The 14166-nt window shown below is 40.3% G+C and overlaps 1 protein-coding gene across 1 annotated transcript in view; it reads left to right on the top strand.

Annotated features, from left to right (window-relative positions):
- CNTNAP1 (contactin associated protein 1) overlaps window positions 1-14166 on the top strand; it is a 394500-nt gene that overhangs the window by 100046 nt on the left and 280288 nt on the right. Inside the window, 1 exon segment of the mRNA XM_030221745.1 lies at window positions 11610-11813. Within this exon segment, the coding sequence (XP_030077605.1) occupies window positions 11610-11813 (204 nt within the window).

Raw genomic sequence — 14166 nt, 5'->3', positions numbered from 1 at the left:
GTTTAATGTGAGCAAGTGCAAGGTGATGCATGTGGGAAAAAAGAACCCAAATTATAGCTACGTCATGCAAGGTTCCATGTTAGGAGTTACGGACCAAGATAGGGATCTGGGTGTCGTCGTCGATAATACACTGAAACCTTCTGCTCAGTGTGCTGCTGCGGCTAGGAAAGCTAATAGAATGTTGGGTATTATTAGGAAAGGAATGGAAAACAAAAATGAAGATGTTATAATGCTGTTGTATCGCTCCACGGTGCGACCGCACCTTGAGTATTGTGTTCAATTCTGGTCGCCGCATCTCAACAAAGATATAGTAGAATTGGAAAAGGTTCAGCGAAGGGCGACTAAAATGATAATGGGAATGGGGGCTTGATATACCGCCTTTCTGTGGTTTTTGTAACTACATTCAAAGCGGTTTACATAGTATATACAGGTAATTCGTACCTGGGGCATTGGAGGGTTAAGTGACTTGCCCAGAGTCACAAGGAAATGCAGTGGGAATCAAACTCAGTTCCCCAGGATCAGAGTCCGCTACACTAACCACTAGGCTACTCCTCCACTCCTGTGATCAATCAATGTTAGATTTTCCCATAGCCACACAACCTTTGTCACATTTTTGCTCTCATATGTTTATACATACATTCATACACTCATTTTGATTTCAATCTTCTCATTGTTTATGCAGTGTAGGCTACATCATCTACAGTGCCGTTTTCCATCCATCCCTTTAGGACGCATGATCCTAAATTTGGCACCATTCTTCAGCCTTTTAAACCCCACAGCGTACTGCATTCTGTTTTTCTACTACAGACTAGCGACGTGCAGCAGCTGAATCTTCGAAAAGGTCTTTTTCAAGGTACGGTTGCATCGATCTTTTTACATATTTTCATTGCCACTTTCTACTTTCACTTTTCCTGTTTCTCACTGGCTGTTCTAGTTTATACCATGTGTTTACATTCTGCTGTTCAATAGGTTGCATCTCACAGACCCACTTAGTTTTCGTACACTCTCCACCACTTTCTACTTTTAGTTGTCCCGCTTTTCACTTGCCTTTACTTTGCACAGTATGGTATATCCTAACTTTCTATGGGTTACATCTCATTGATTCTCTCAGATTTTAAATGGGTTACATTTTTTCCTTCTCCTTTTTCCTGCTTTCTCACAGATTTTATTCCTGCTTAGTCAACACATATAATAATGGCACTACCTATAGTCACTGTACTGTCTCTTTTTTATTTTGCACTATTATCTTAGTACTCTCAGCCAGTTCTAATTTTTATCCATAAACATTGTTTTTAGACCAAAATTCAACCTACAAGCGACTTCATTCTGTGCACTTTGTCCACTAACTTTTTGAGACAAAGCATCCAGGTTAGTTTCGCCATATCACTTTTTACTCCTCATAGTTGTTCCTCATGTTCACCCTCTGCAATTTACCAAATTTTTGGAATTTACTGTAAAAACTTCTTCTTTGTTCACCATTTTATTATCTGTACTTATTTCACTATATTTGTACTGTCACAAGTAAGAGCTGATTTTTAATGTCAATTTTTATATATTTATATTTACATGTTTGTGTATACATATTTCATATTTTATATTTTATTTTCTATATAGACTCCTGAGGAAGGCACTTGTAGTGCTGCAAAAAAAAGGGTACCTTGTAGAGTCTTCTTTCAATGAAACCATACTTTATACATTGGATGCCTTGGGTCTGCTTCTTGAAGAGCCTGGTTCTGTTCCCACTCCTGTACCTAGTACTGTTCATTCTTGGGACTTCTGTTCTTTTCCACCCTCTGGTGGTTTTGCTTCTCTTGTAAGCAAAGGTGGAACATATAGATAGATAAGACAGAGTAACAGGAGTTAGAAAATGAAGGGACTAATTTAATGAAAGTTGCATATGAGGTTAGAAAGGTGCTTGAGTATTATCTTAGCTGTAAGATAATTGGCATCTGCATATGTTTAGGAAATTTCTAATCTACAGTCTTCAATAGTATCCTTCACTTACTCTCGTTTATTACCAAGTGCAATGCTCTTAAATTCCCCTAGCTATTCTGACCATTGGAATGATTTCAATATTCCATCTCTTAATTACATAGTAACATAGTAAATGATGGCAGATAAAAACCTGTACTATCCATCCAGTCTGCCCAACAAGATAAACTCATTTTACATCGCTCCATGGTGCGACCGCACCTGGAGTATTGTGTTCAGTACTGGTCTCCGTATCTCAAAAAAGATATAGTAGAATTGGAAAAGGTACAGCGAAGGGCGACGAAAATGATAGTGGGGATGGGACGACTTTCCTATGAAGAGAGGCTGAGAAGGCTAGGGCTTTTCAGCTTGGAGAAGAGACGGCTGAGGGGAGATATGATAGAAGTGTATAAAATAATGAGTGGAATGGATCGGGTGGATGTGAAGCGACTGTTCACGCTATCCAAAAATACTAGGACTAGAGGGCATGAGTTGAAGCTACAGTGTGGTAAATTTAAAACGAATCGGAGAAAATTTTTCTTCACCCAACGTGTAATTAGACTCTGGAATTCGTTGCCGGAGAACGTGGTACGGGCGGTTAGCTTGACGGAGTTTAAAAAGGGGTTAGATAGATTCCTAAAGGACAAGTCCATAGACCGCTATTAAATGGACTTGGAAAAATTCCGCATTTTTAGGTATAACTTGTCTGGAATGTTTTTACGTTTGGGGAGCGTGCCAGGTGCCCTTGACCTGGATTGGCCACTGTCGGTGACAGGATGCTGGGCTAGATGGACCTTTGGTCTTTCCCAGTATGGCACTACTTATGTACTTATGTACTTATGTACATGGTATGTGTTACTTTATATGTATACCCGAGTTTGATTTGTCCTTGCCTTTCTCACGGCACAGACCGTAGAATTCTGCCCAGTACTGTTCTTGTACTAAGTTCTGAAGCTAACGTCGAAGCCCCTTAAAATTTACACTCCAGCCCATCCCTGTCTATTCAATCACAATCAGGGCATAGACCGTAGAAGTCTGCCCAGCTCCCATTTTGTTTCCCCAATTACCGGCGTCGCCACCCAATCTCTGCTAAGATTCCATGGAACCATTCCTTCTAAACTGAATTCCTTTGTGTTTATCCCACACATGTTTGAATTCCATTACCGTTTTCATCTCCACCACCTCCCGCAGGAGGGCATTCCACGTATCTACCACCCTTTCAGTGAAAAAAATACTTTCTGACAGTCCTAAGTCTGCCCCCCTTCAACCTCAATTCATGTCCTCTAGTTCTACCGCCTTCCCGTCTCCAAAAAAAGTTCATTTGCAGAGTAATACCTTTCAAATATTTGAACGTCTGTATCATGTCACCCCTGTTTCTTCTTTCCTCCAAGGTATACATGTTCAGGTCAGCAAGTCTCTCCTCGTACGGTTTGCAACGCAAATCCCATACCATTTTTGTAGCTTTTCTTTGCACCGCTTCCAGTCTTTTTACATCTTTAGCAAGATACGGCCTCCAAAACTGAACACAATACTCCAAGTGGGGCCTCACCAACGACTTGTAGAGGGGCATCAACACCTCCTTTCTTCTGCTGGTTATGCCCCTCTCTACGCAGCCTAGCATCCTTCTGGCCACGGCCGTTGCCTTGTCGCGTTGTTTCTTCACCTTCAGACCCTCAGACACCAACACCCCAAGGTCTCTCTCCTGAGTCGAGCTTACTAATCTCTCCCCTCCTATCTGGTATCTCTCTTTCGGGTTTCTGCACCCCAAGTGCATCACTCTATACTTCTTGGCATTAAATTTTAACTCCGGGGACAGAAAATCGCTAAGTTTAAGCGAGATGAGCGGGACTATACCCGCGGGTATGTATACCCGTGGATGGACAGTAATAGATGATCCAGGCGATACCGACGAATGAAAAAGGTCGGTTTTACCAACACTTCAAGTGATTCGTCGGGTGATGATGGCGACTATACAAGAAATTTAGCTGGAATGTCAAGTGTCAGCAATAACGGGATTAATGATAGAGATACTCCCTCCACTCAGCCTTTTTTACCGATAGGGGGACCCAATCCACCGGGGGATTTGCCCCAGCTCCCGTCCAAATCCAACCGAGGACGCCGCAAATTGCGGGGTCAGAAAGACTAGTATACAACCTATCTGAAAAAATTCTCTCGTCTTCTCAAATGGAAGTCCTTGAGTTAGGATTGTCGTTTGTCCCTTTTAGAAATTATGACGCTTTTTCCAGTCGTCAGCATTTGTACACGTTTTTTAGAAAACTAAAATTGAAAGCATATTTTGGTAATGAAACATCAGATACACGGTTGATGGAAGCGGTTACGTTTACCAGTAAATACCATCTGCCTTCCACTTGGATGCCGCCGGGCCCTCCTGATGTGGTCATAGAAACTTTTCAAAAATTGGTATTGCGGGATATAGAGGAGATGGAACGGAAGAAACGATACTCTCCGAATAATTTGACCAGGGTGCAGTTATCAGCCCTCAGACAATTACAACAGGACACCAGTATCATTATCCTAAAAGCTGATAAGGGCGGGGGAGTCGTTGTGCAGGACACTAGTAAATATAGAGCTGAAGCAGGGCGGCAATTGAGTGATCAGGATTTTTACACTTTTTTAGACATGGACCCCACTAGACAAAATCAGTTGGAAATTAAAGCTTTCTTACAGGAGGCTAATGAGAAAGGTGTGATTTCTAGCAAAGAATTTTAATATTTGTATGTTGCTAGCCCTAGAATGCCCAAGATTCGCTTTGTTCCTAAAATACATAAAAGATTGGTTGATCCTCCTGGGCGTCCAATAGTGTCCTGCACCAACTCTCTAAATGAGCCCTTATCCCAGTTTGTGGACTTTCATCTACAGCCAGTGATGACCAATATCCCCTCGTTTGTACGGGATTCATCACATTTTCTGGAGATGTTGCATGAGTAGTCGAGCATCGAGGGTTCAATAATTCTGGCATCCATGGATGTGCGATCATTATACACAATGATACCTCAGGATCAAGCTCTTCAGCTTATTGACCAACAATTAAGTACAATGGATTATTCACATGAGAAGATACAATTGATGAATCAGATGGCACGGCAGGTTATATCTAACAATTTTTTCCAATTTGAAGATCGATGATATTTACAGAAACGAGGGGTCGCCATGGGTGCGACGGTGGCTCCCACTGTTGCCTGTATGTATATGGCGCGTTTTGAACAGTTGTTTGTGTACCCTTCCCGATATGCCACCCATATTCTGTTATGGAAGAGATTCATCGACGACGTGATTTTGATCTGGTCAGCAGGAATGGAAGAACTACAGCAATTTATTCAATTTCTCAATAATTGTGATCCTAACATCAGTTTTGAAACCAACATATCACATAATCATGTTTCATTTTTGGACATATCTATTGACTGGTATCAAGGCCAATTTCTCATTGAGGTGTATCGTAAGCCAACCGATACAAATACCATCTTGCACTATAAAAGCTTCCATTCGAAAGCACAGAAAGATGGAATACCCATGGGGCAGTTTTTACGATTGAGAAGATTGTGTCATTCAAGGGAAGCATTTGATAGACATGCAGCACATTTACACTGTAGGCTTGTACACAGAGGGTATCCTAGGCAGGAACTTAAACGAGCATATAAACGTGCCAGTAGTGCTTCACAACAATGGTTAAGATACCTACAGAATTTTAAGAATAATCAAGAAGATCAAATTGTATGTGTATTACCGTTCTCCACAGAGGCCAGATATGTCAAGCAAATTATTCGTAAGCACTGGTCCATTTTAAGGTTACATGACATACCCAGGCACATTTGTTTTGCACACACTAGAGCCTGCAATTTAGCAGAAATATTTAAGAGGAGATATGTGCAAGGATTTTCCGATAACCATGAAGGCCACAGTCAATGTGGCCATTGTGTATATTGCAGATATGCTCTGGTTGCAACAACTATTGAGAACCCGACTGCGGGGAAGGATTTTGTGCTAAAACACTCCACGAATTGTGAAACAGCTCATGTAGTGTATGGCATATGTTGCCCCTGTAAAAAATGGTACATTGGCCAGACAAAAAGGAGAATAAAGGATCGTATTGCAGAGCATATAAGCAATTTACGGGTACAGAAAGTTGAGGCACCCCTGGTTTCACATTGGGTGGAGTTTAAACACGAAATACGGGATGTATCCTTTGTAGTATTATACCAATTACCTAGCATCTTTAATGGGGATGTGATGTCTGCATTGATTCAAAGGGAACAGCGCTTCATTTTTCAGTGGCGCACAGTGATCCCGTTAGGTCTTAACAAGGAGATTGATTGGTGGGCTGTGTCCCACCTATCGGGGATTTAAATTTGTGAAAGGCAGTATGGGTGTATCTATTACGCATGTACCGGCGTTCTGGCCGTTGGAGGGAGAGGAGTGCAAGCTGTTCCTGCCTGAAGGTAGCCACTAAGAGATATATATAATGAAAACATTATGAATTATTTGTTCAGTAAGATAGTAATGTGTACATGAGTAATAAGAAAGTAAAAAATGCATTCGTAGTGGAACCAGTTTTTTTAGTTACACTGTATTTGGTTTATTTTTATAGAATGGTGTTCCCCTGATGATGCTACGGCGAAATATGCTCGCATGTAGGGCACCAACAACGGATGACAACCGGGAACTGGTTTAGTGAACTCCTAAAAAAATGTTTTTTGATTTATAGCACTGCACTATTTAAAGTGACTGAGAGCATTTCTGGAGAGTGGCAACACTCTGTCAAATATTAGGATAAGCGGCTGTATAAGTGTGGGAGTATACACATAGCATACATTTGAACTATACATAAAAGTGGGTAGATCTTTTACACTTGAACTAAAACATCATACAAGATAGGTAGGAGGTGGAGTGCAATGATGTACTACAAGGAAAGCATTATATATGGCTGCTAGTCAGTTTGGAAATGTTTTTCCAGTCACTGAGCACTATTTTGAATGCAAGAGAAAAAACATATAAAAAAAATGATTGGTGATTGGTGAAGTAGAGTTACTTAGTAATATACATTGTATAGGTTACATAATAGAAGAGGTTACTGGTTTTTATTTGGTAAATAAAAAAAAACCCTGAAGGGAGATCTTTACCCCAGAAGTGGTGACTATTAAATTTTAACTGCCAGACCCTCGTCCATTCTTCTAACGTTTGGAGATCCATTCTCATTGTTTCTTCTCTCTCCAGGGTATCCACTCTATTGGCTATTTTCATGTCATTTGCAAAAAGGCACACCTTTCCTTCCAACCCTTCAGCAATATCAGCACCGACCCCTGAGGAACTCCACTGCTTACCTTCTTTTCCTCCGAATGGATTCCATTTACCACCACCCTCTGCCACCTGTCAGTCAACCAGTTTCTTATCCAGTTCACCACTTTCGGTCCTAAGTTCAACCCTTTCAGCTTATTGACGAGTCTTCTGTGGAGGACCGTATCAAAGGCTTTGCTGAAGTCCAAGTAGATTACAACTAGCGCACATCCCTCATCCAGTTCTTTGGTCACCCAGTCAAAGAAGTCAATAAGATTTGTTTGGCAGGATTTTTCTTTGGTAAAGCCATGTTGCCTCGGGTCCTGTAACCCGTTGGCTTCTAGAAAGTTAACTATTCTTTCAGCAGCGACTCCATTATTTTTCCTACCACCGACGTGAGACTTACCAGTCTGTAGTTTCCCACTTCTTCCCTGTTTCCACTTTTGTGAAAAGGGACCACATCCGCTCGTCTCCAATCTCGCGGAACCTCTCCTGTCTCAAAAGGTCTATTAAATAAATCTTTAAGAGGTCCCGCCAGGACCTCTGTGAACTCCTTCAGTATCCTGGGATGTATCCCATCCGGCCCCATAGCTTTGTCCACCTTCAGATTCTCCAGCTGTTATAAACTCTTTCTTCCGTAAACGGCGCAGGATCCACTCCATTCCCAGTCATTCCCTTGGCAGCCAACTGTGGTCCTTCTCCAGGATTTTCCTCTGTGAACACTGAAGAGAAATAATTGTTTAGCACATTTGCTTTATCTTCATCAGTCTCCACATAGCCATTCTCATTATCTTTCAGTCTCGCAATTCCATTCCTATCTCTTCTCCTTTCTCCAATATATTTGAAAAAGGTCTTGTCACCTCTCTACAGCTTTAACCATTTTTTCTTCTCGCGCTTTCGCTAGCCATATTTCCCTCTTTGCTTCTTTGAGTTTAATGCGATAATCTTATCCGTGATCCTCTCGTTGCGTTCTTTTGTATTTCTTCAACAAAGCCTCTTTTGCTCTTATTTTTTCAGCTACTTGTTTGGAGAACCATATAGGCTTCCTGCTTCTCTTGTTTTTGTTTACTTTCCTCACAAAAAGATCAGTTGCCATATTTATAGCAGCTTTTAGCTTGGACCACTGTTTTTCCACTTTTCCTTTTCCTTCCCACGCCAATAGCTCCTCCTTCAGGTATTTCCTTATTTTATCAAAATCAGTACATCTGAAATTCAGTACTTCGAGTTTTGTGCGTCCTTACTCCGCCTTCTTCCTTATATCAAACCATACGGTGTGATGATGACTATTATATAGCTGGGCACCCACCCGGATATTGGAAACACTACCTCCATTATTGAGCACTAGATCCAGCATCGACCCTTCCCTCTTGGGTTTTGTCACCATTTGTCTGAGCAAGGCACTTTGACAGGCATCCACAATCTCCCTACTTTTTTCCGATTCCGCAGATGGGACGTTCCAATCCACGTCAGGCAAATTGAAATCTCCCAACAGTAGCACCTCCCCTTTCATACCAATGTTTTGAATATCTTCTATCAGATCCTTGTCTAACTTCTCTGTTTGCACTGGAGGTCTGTAGATAACCCCTGTGTGGATACAGGTTCCGTTTTCTCTTTCCAGGACGATCAATAAAGCTTCTTCCTTTCCCCAGGTTCCCCGCATTTCAGCCGCTCTGATATTGTCTATCACATACAGAGCCGTTCCTCCACCTCTTCGGCCCTCTCTATCCTTCCTAAAAAGATTATGGTACGGTCACATCCCATTCCTGGGAATCGTTGAACCACGTCTCCGTAATAGCAATAATATCCAAGTTTTCTTCAAACATCAGGGCTTGCAAGTCTTGAACCTTTTTACTTAGACTACGAGCATTTGTGCACGTAGCTTTCTATGCGCTTAGTGAGTTTGGGTGGTTTTCTATATTTACATGACCTTTTCCTCTGCTATCATGTTTATTCTGGGGGTGACTTTCCGAAATCCCCTGTTTCCTTTTGTCACCCCCACCCTCTAGTTTATTAATTCTCTTGAAAATTATTATCATATTCACCTTACAACGTCTCGGTGGGATCCTGTTCCCTCAAGTTGGCTGAACATTTGTGGCATGGACTATTACCATTAGTGCTTCATTTGGTCACCTTAAGCTTAACATCAGGTTCAGTTCCTCAACTGGAAAAACACTGTTCTATGGCTGGTCCTAAAAAGTTCTACTTTTGGATCCTGCGAACTATTGCCCAATTTCCAATCTGTGTTTCCTTTCTAAGATTACAAAAAACTTGGTATTTGATCAGTTGCTGTCTCATGTGGATCAATCTAATATTTTACACCCGTGACAAACAGGTTTTAGAGCTACCTATAGTACAGAAACTACAGTGACTACACTGGTTAGTGATCTTCACATCATTCAAGAAAGGGGAGAAATTGCTCTCCTCATTTCTTTAGATTTATCAGCCGCGTTTGACTTAGTGGATCATTCGTTGCTTTTGGATCGTCTTCAGTCTATATCTAGTACAACCTTTGCCTGGTTCAAATCTTTGCTAACACAATGATTTTTTTTCTGTGTCTGCTATGAATGATATATCTCTCAGTTATAATTTATCCTGTAGTATTCCACAGGGCTCAGTTCTTACACCACTGCTTTTCAATATTTTCCTCAGTTCTCTTGCAACATTACTTCAGTATTACAATATTCAATTTTTCAACTACGCCGATGATATACTTTTCATATATCCTACATCACCATATTTGATCTAAAGCCACTTCATAAGGCACTTTCTGCACTGTCTGTGTGGTTTTAATCCCATAAACTTGTACTGAATCTAGCAAAATCGGTGGCATACTGGATTACCGGTCCCTTTAGTGCACCTTTGAGTCAATTAGAAGTTTTTGGACATCATATTATTACTGTTGTTTCTGTTGTATTCCGTTATTTAGGGATTCAGATTGATTCAAAACTTATTTGATAAGCAAATTTCTATTGTTGTGAAATCTGGCGTTTTCTGGTTGCGTCATTTGCATTCCATTCAACATTACTTTGACTTTAAATCCATGCACACCTTACTTCATACTTTTGTTATCTCGCGTTTAGATTATTGCAACTCTATTTATGCAGGTCTTCCACAGTTCCAACTATGTCAACTCCAGACCCTTCAAAATGCTGCAATCCATCTGTTGTTGTAAAGCAGAAGTCTTAATTTGCAGTTGTACCACTGCTTCAATTGCAGCACAACCTGCCTCCAGTCTAGAAGTTGACTCTGTTTCTAGTGGGCTGCTAACACAATTCTTGTCCCCCAATAGGAGCAAAGTGTTCTCAGGTATATTTAACAGTGCAATGCCACGTCAGTTATGGGCACTATCTCCTGCTGGAACATCTGAGAGAACATTTGGAACACCTGCATACTAGTACAAGCCCACCACATATGGCATTACGTCCCCTGTTCCCCACGGCCTCGCCATCATCACTCAGAGCCCTGCCCATACATTTTCATAAGTGCTTAGAAGTATGTAGTTCCAGTGTAGTAGCACTTTATATCCATTTTCCAATATAAGAGCAGATATTCCCAATTTTCTAGTTCGTTGTCAGATTGTTTCCCACTCCTCCACCCTCAAAATCTGTTGCAAATCTGTCTCCCAGTTCTGTATAATTTCTTTTATTTTCTTTTTTATTGTTTATTTGTAATTTTGCCAACTTAACATATTAATCAAGGCACATTATATCTTGTGACTCATGTTACAATGTAGAAATTTTAAATTGCCTATACATAGAAAACATGTAGACATATTAAACAGAATATCCTCAAATGTCTGCCTCAATGCTTACACTTCCCTCCCCCCCTGGTTTAAACTCCCCCCCCACCCCAATAACCGTCTGGAAAAAGTTATGAAGTTGTAGTTTGGTTGGCTTTTTTCCATTTGTCATAAACTTCCCACAGTTTATAGTATTGAACAATCTGTCCCCTTCTGAGAGCTATAAGCTTTGACATCAGCTGGATCCTGTCCAGTTTTTCCATAACCGACTGGAGCCCCGGCAGACATGGTTTTTTCCAGGCTGTCGCAATTGTCAATTTGCATGCCACAAACAAATAGGTGGCAAAGTGGTGAATAAAACCCTGGACTCCCTTCGGCTTAAAATGTAGTAGACATTGGTCCATGCTTAAGGGATAAATCACCTCTGTTATCTTATATAGTGTATCTAATATCTCTGACCAAAGCTGGCGCCAGTTCTGTATAATTTCAGTTCTAAATGCCCCTATTATTTAAGCACTATATTCTATTATTAAAAAATATATATATACATTTTTTTAAACTTCAAAAATGTTCTTTGAATAGGTTTAAAATTTATGTATTTCAGATTCAGATGTCCTCTCTTTTGATGGGAATGATCTGATCTCCTACCGCTTGAAGGGGAAAACAAGCCGTACCCTGACAGACCTCATATCCTTCAACTTCAGAACTCTAGAAAAAGATGGACTCCTCATGCATGCCGAAGGGTCTCAGGGTGACTACATAATGGCGGAACTGCGGAAAGCGCAGCTGGTGTTCCACATCAGTCTAGGCAAGCTGAAAACTTGGTCTTACTTGGGACACAGGAATCTTGACATAGAGCAGGTCACATTGTGGAAATCTCCACCTTAAATCAGGGGTCCCCAAATCTTGTTCACTATCCCCTGGATTCTATATAGGTGCCTGAAAATCTGCACAGAAGCCAAAGTATATTCAATAACAATACACATAACTTAATTGGTTAACTAGGTAATCAGTGCTGTTAATTGGATGTTAAGCAATTATCAGCACAAAATGGCATTAATTGAGATTTATGTGCACAACTCACTAAGTGTATTCTATAACCTGGTGCGCTTAAATTCTAAGTCGCATAGATGAAAAGGGGGTGTGGCCACGGGCAGTACATGGGCTTTTCTAAAATCTATGCACATTAATAGAATACACCCGCAGTACACTTAATTTAGGCATCGGGATTTACGATAAGTAAAACGTGTCCTACATGGATCAACTAAATTTAGTTGCGTGGTGAGCTGCTCGATGTATTCTGTATACCACGTGGAAATTTAAGTCTATTCTATAAAATGTAGGCGTGCTTTACAGAATACACCTAGATGTAATTTTTTTCTGTGTGGATTTTGTAGGTGCCATATACAGAATCTGACCCTGTGGCAACAAAATAGTCTTTTACAAGATTTTCACAATGTTTGTGTATGATATTTATTTACATGTACACACTTAACTGTATGCAAACATGCATCATGCATAATCATTGTGGAAATCCTGAGAACCCATCTGAGTTGCAGCCTTCAAGGACTTGATCTAGGGACCCTTGCCCTAAACAAAGCATAATGAAAAACCTTTTGTTTGTGATAATTTAGTACAGCAGTGATAAGAGAGAAATGAAACTGTAACATTGCTACAGAGCTGGTCTTGTTAAAACTGTTTGCCTTTGTTCAGAACTTCATAACATTCTAATTCTGATTTTGCATAGGTTGTCAAGGTAAGAAAAGAGATGTTCAAGCTGGGATGTTCAGTTTATAGTATATTTACAAATGTATTGCTGAACAGAGCCTTTTGTAAAATACATATAAGATTGCAAGTCAAAACGTGCATTTGGTGGCACGTACAACAGAAAAAGGCATTCTACAAAAGAAACAAGTTCAAAAGAAGAGCAGCATCACTCAGGGCTCTGCATGTGATAAGTAGCAGATTTTGCAACCAGTACATCTAAAGGGAATCAAGTAAGGAATTAGGTTCAAAAACTCAAATTTGGGGATTTTTGTGGTGTTTTTTTTAAATGCAGAGAAGTAAGCACAACTGCCCTTCAATCACTACTCCAGACCTGAATTCTAAATGAATAGTTAGCTGAATGAAGGAATAGTTAGTGGGCTGAGAACCAGGGAAGCCAAAGGTTCAAATCACACTGAGCAAGTCCTATGAATCCTCCATTACCTTAGATACAAAGTTTTATTGTGAGCTCTCTAGGGATAGTAATCAATAGAAATAAAATAAAACATGGAAAAGAAAATAAGATACCATTTTTATTGGACATAACTTAATACATTTCTTGATTAGCTTTCAAAGGTAGCCCTTCTTCGTCAGATTGGAAATAAACAAATGTTGGTAGATGATAGTATATATAAGTGAAACATAAAAGCATTTCAGTGACAGTCTGAGGGTGGGTTAGCCCTTTATAAACCATAAAATTGTACTGCTTTGCCACCCTCTTATCTCCATGCATTTCTCCCTGTCCCTCATCCACCCAGTTCTCCCTGTCTCACCTAACCCACCCTACCTGAATGTAACTCACCTTGATCTACTAATGGAAAGGTGTGAGCAGGTATAATTCCAGTGGGGAGATTTTTAGAGCTATATATGTATTTCATTTGCAAATTGTGTCATACCACATACACTTTTCAATGTACATAGAACATGCCTCCTTCAAAACTGCATGCCATGGGTATTCTTGAGTAAGTAGCAGGTTTTCAAAAATTTCTATTTATCAATTATTATCATTTGGTGTACTGCCATATCCAAATAGGTCAAAGTAGTTTACATATTAGTAAAAAGTAACATAACAAGAATTGGAAGTACAATAAATGATAGGAAAGCACCAACCCATTATACAGCAGAAACCACCACTTATTCTTGCAGGCATTCTCTTAACTCAGTGGATATCCTCAATCAAGTAACCAAAAGCCTCTGTAAACACTGAGTTAAGCTTTAAGTAAAGGTCAAAGGGCCATGGATTTCGTATACTGCCTTTCTGTGGTATAACCAAAGTGGTTTACATATACAGTGCAATCCGCTTAAGTGCAAGGGTCTGGGACCAAAGAAATACATGCAGTTAACCAAAGCGTGCGCTTAACCGTTGTGACCCAAAGAAGCTTGACATCTGATAAACA

This window comes from Microcaecilia unicolor, chromosome 12 (assembly GCF_901765095.1).
Source record: "Microcaecilia unicolor chromosome 12, aMicUni1.1, whole genome shotgun sequence".
Taxonomy (NCBI): domain Eukaryota; kingdom Metazoa; phylum Chordata; class Amphibia; order Gymnophiona; family Siphonopidae; genus Microcaecilia; species Microcaecilia unicolor.
Note: the sequence above shows the minus strand (reverse complement) of the source record. Positions and strands in the feature narration are given on the sequence as shown.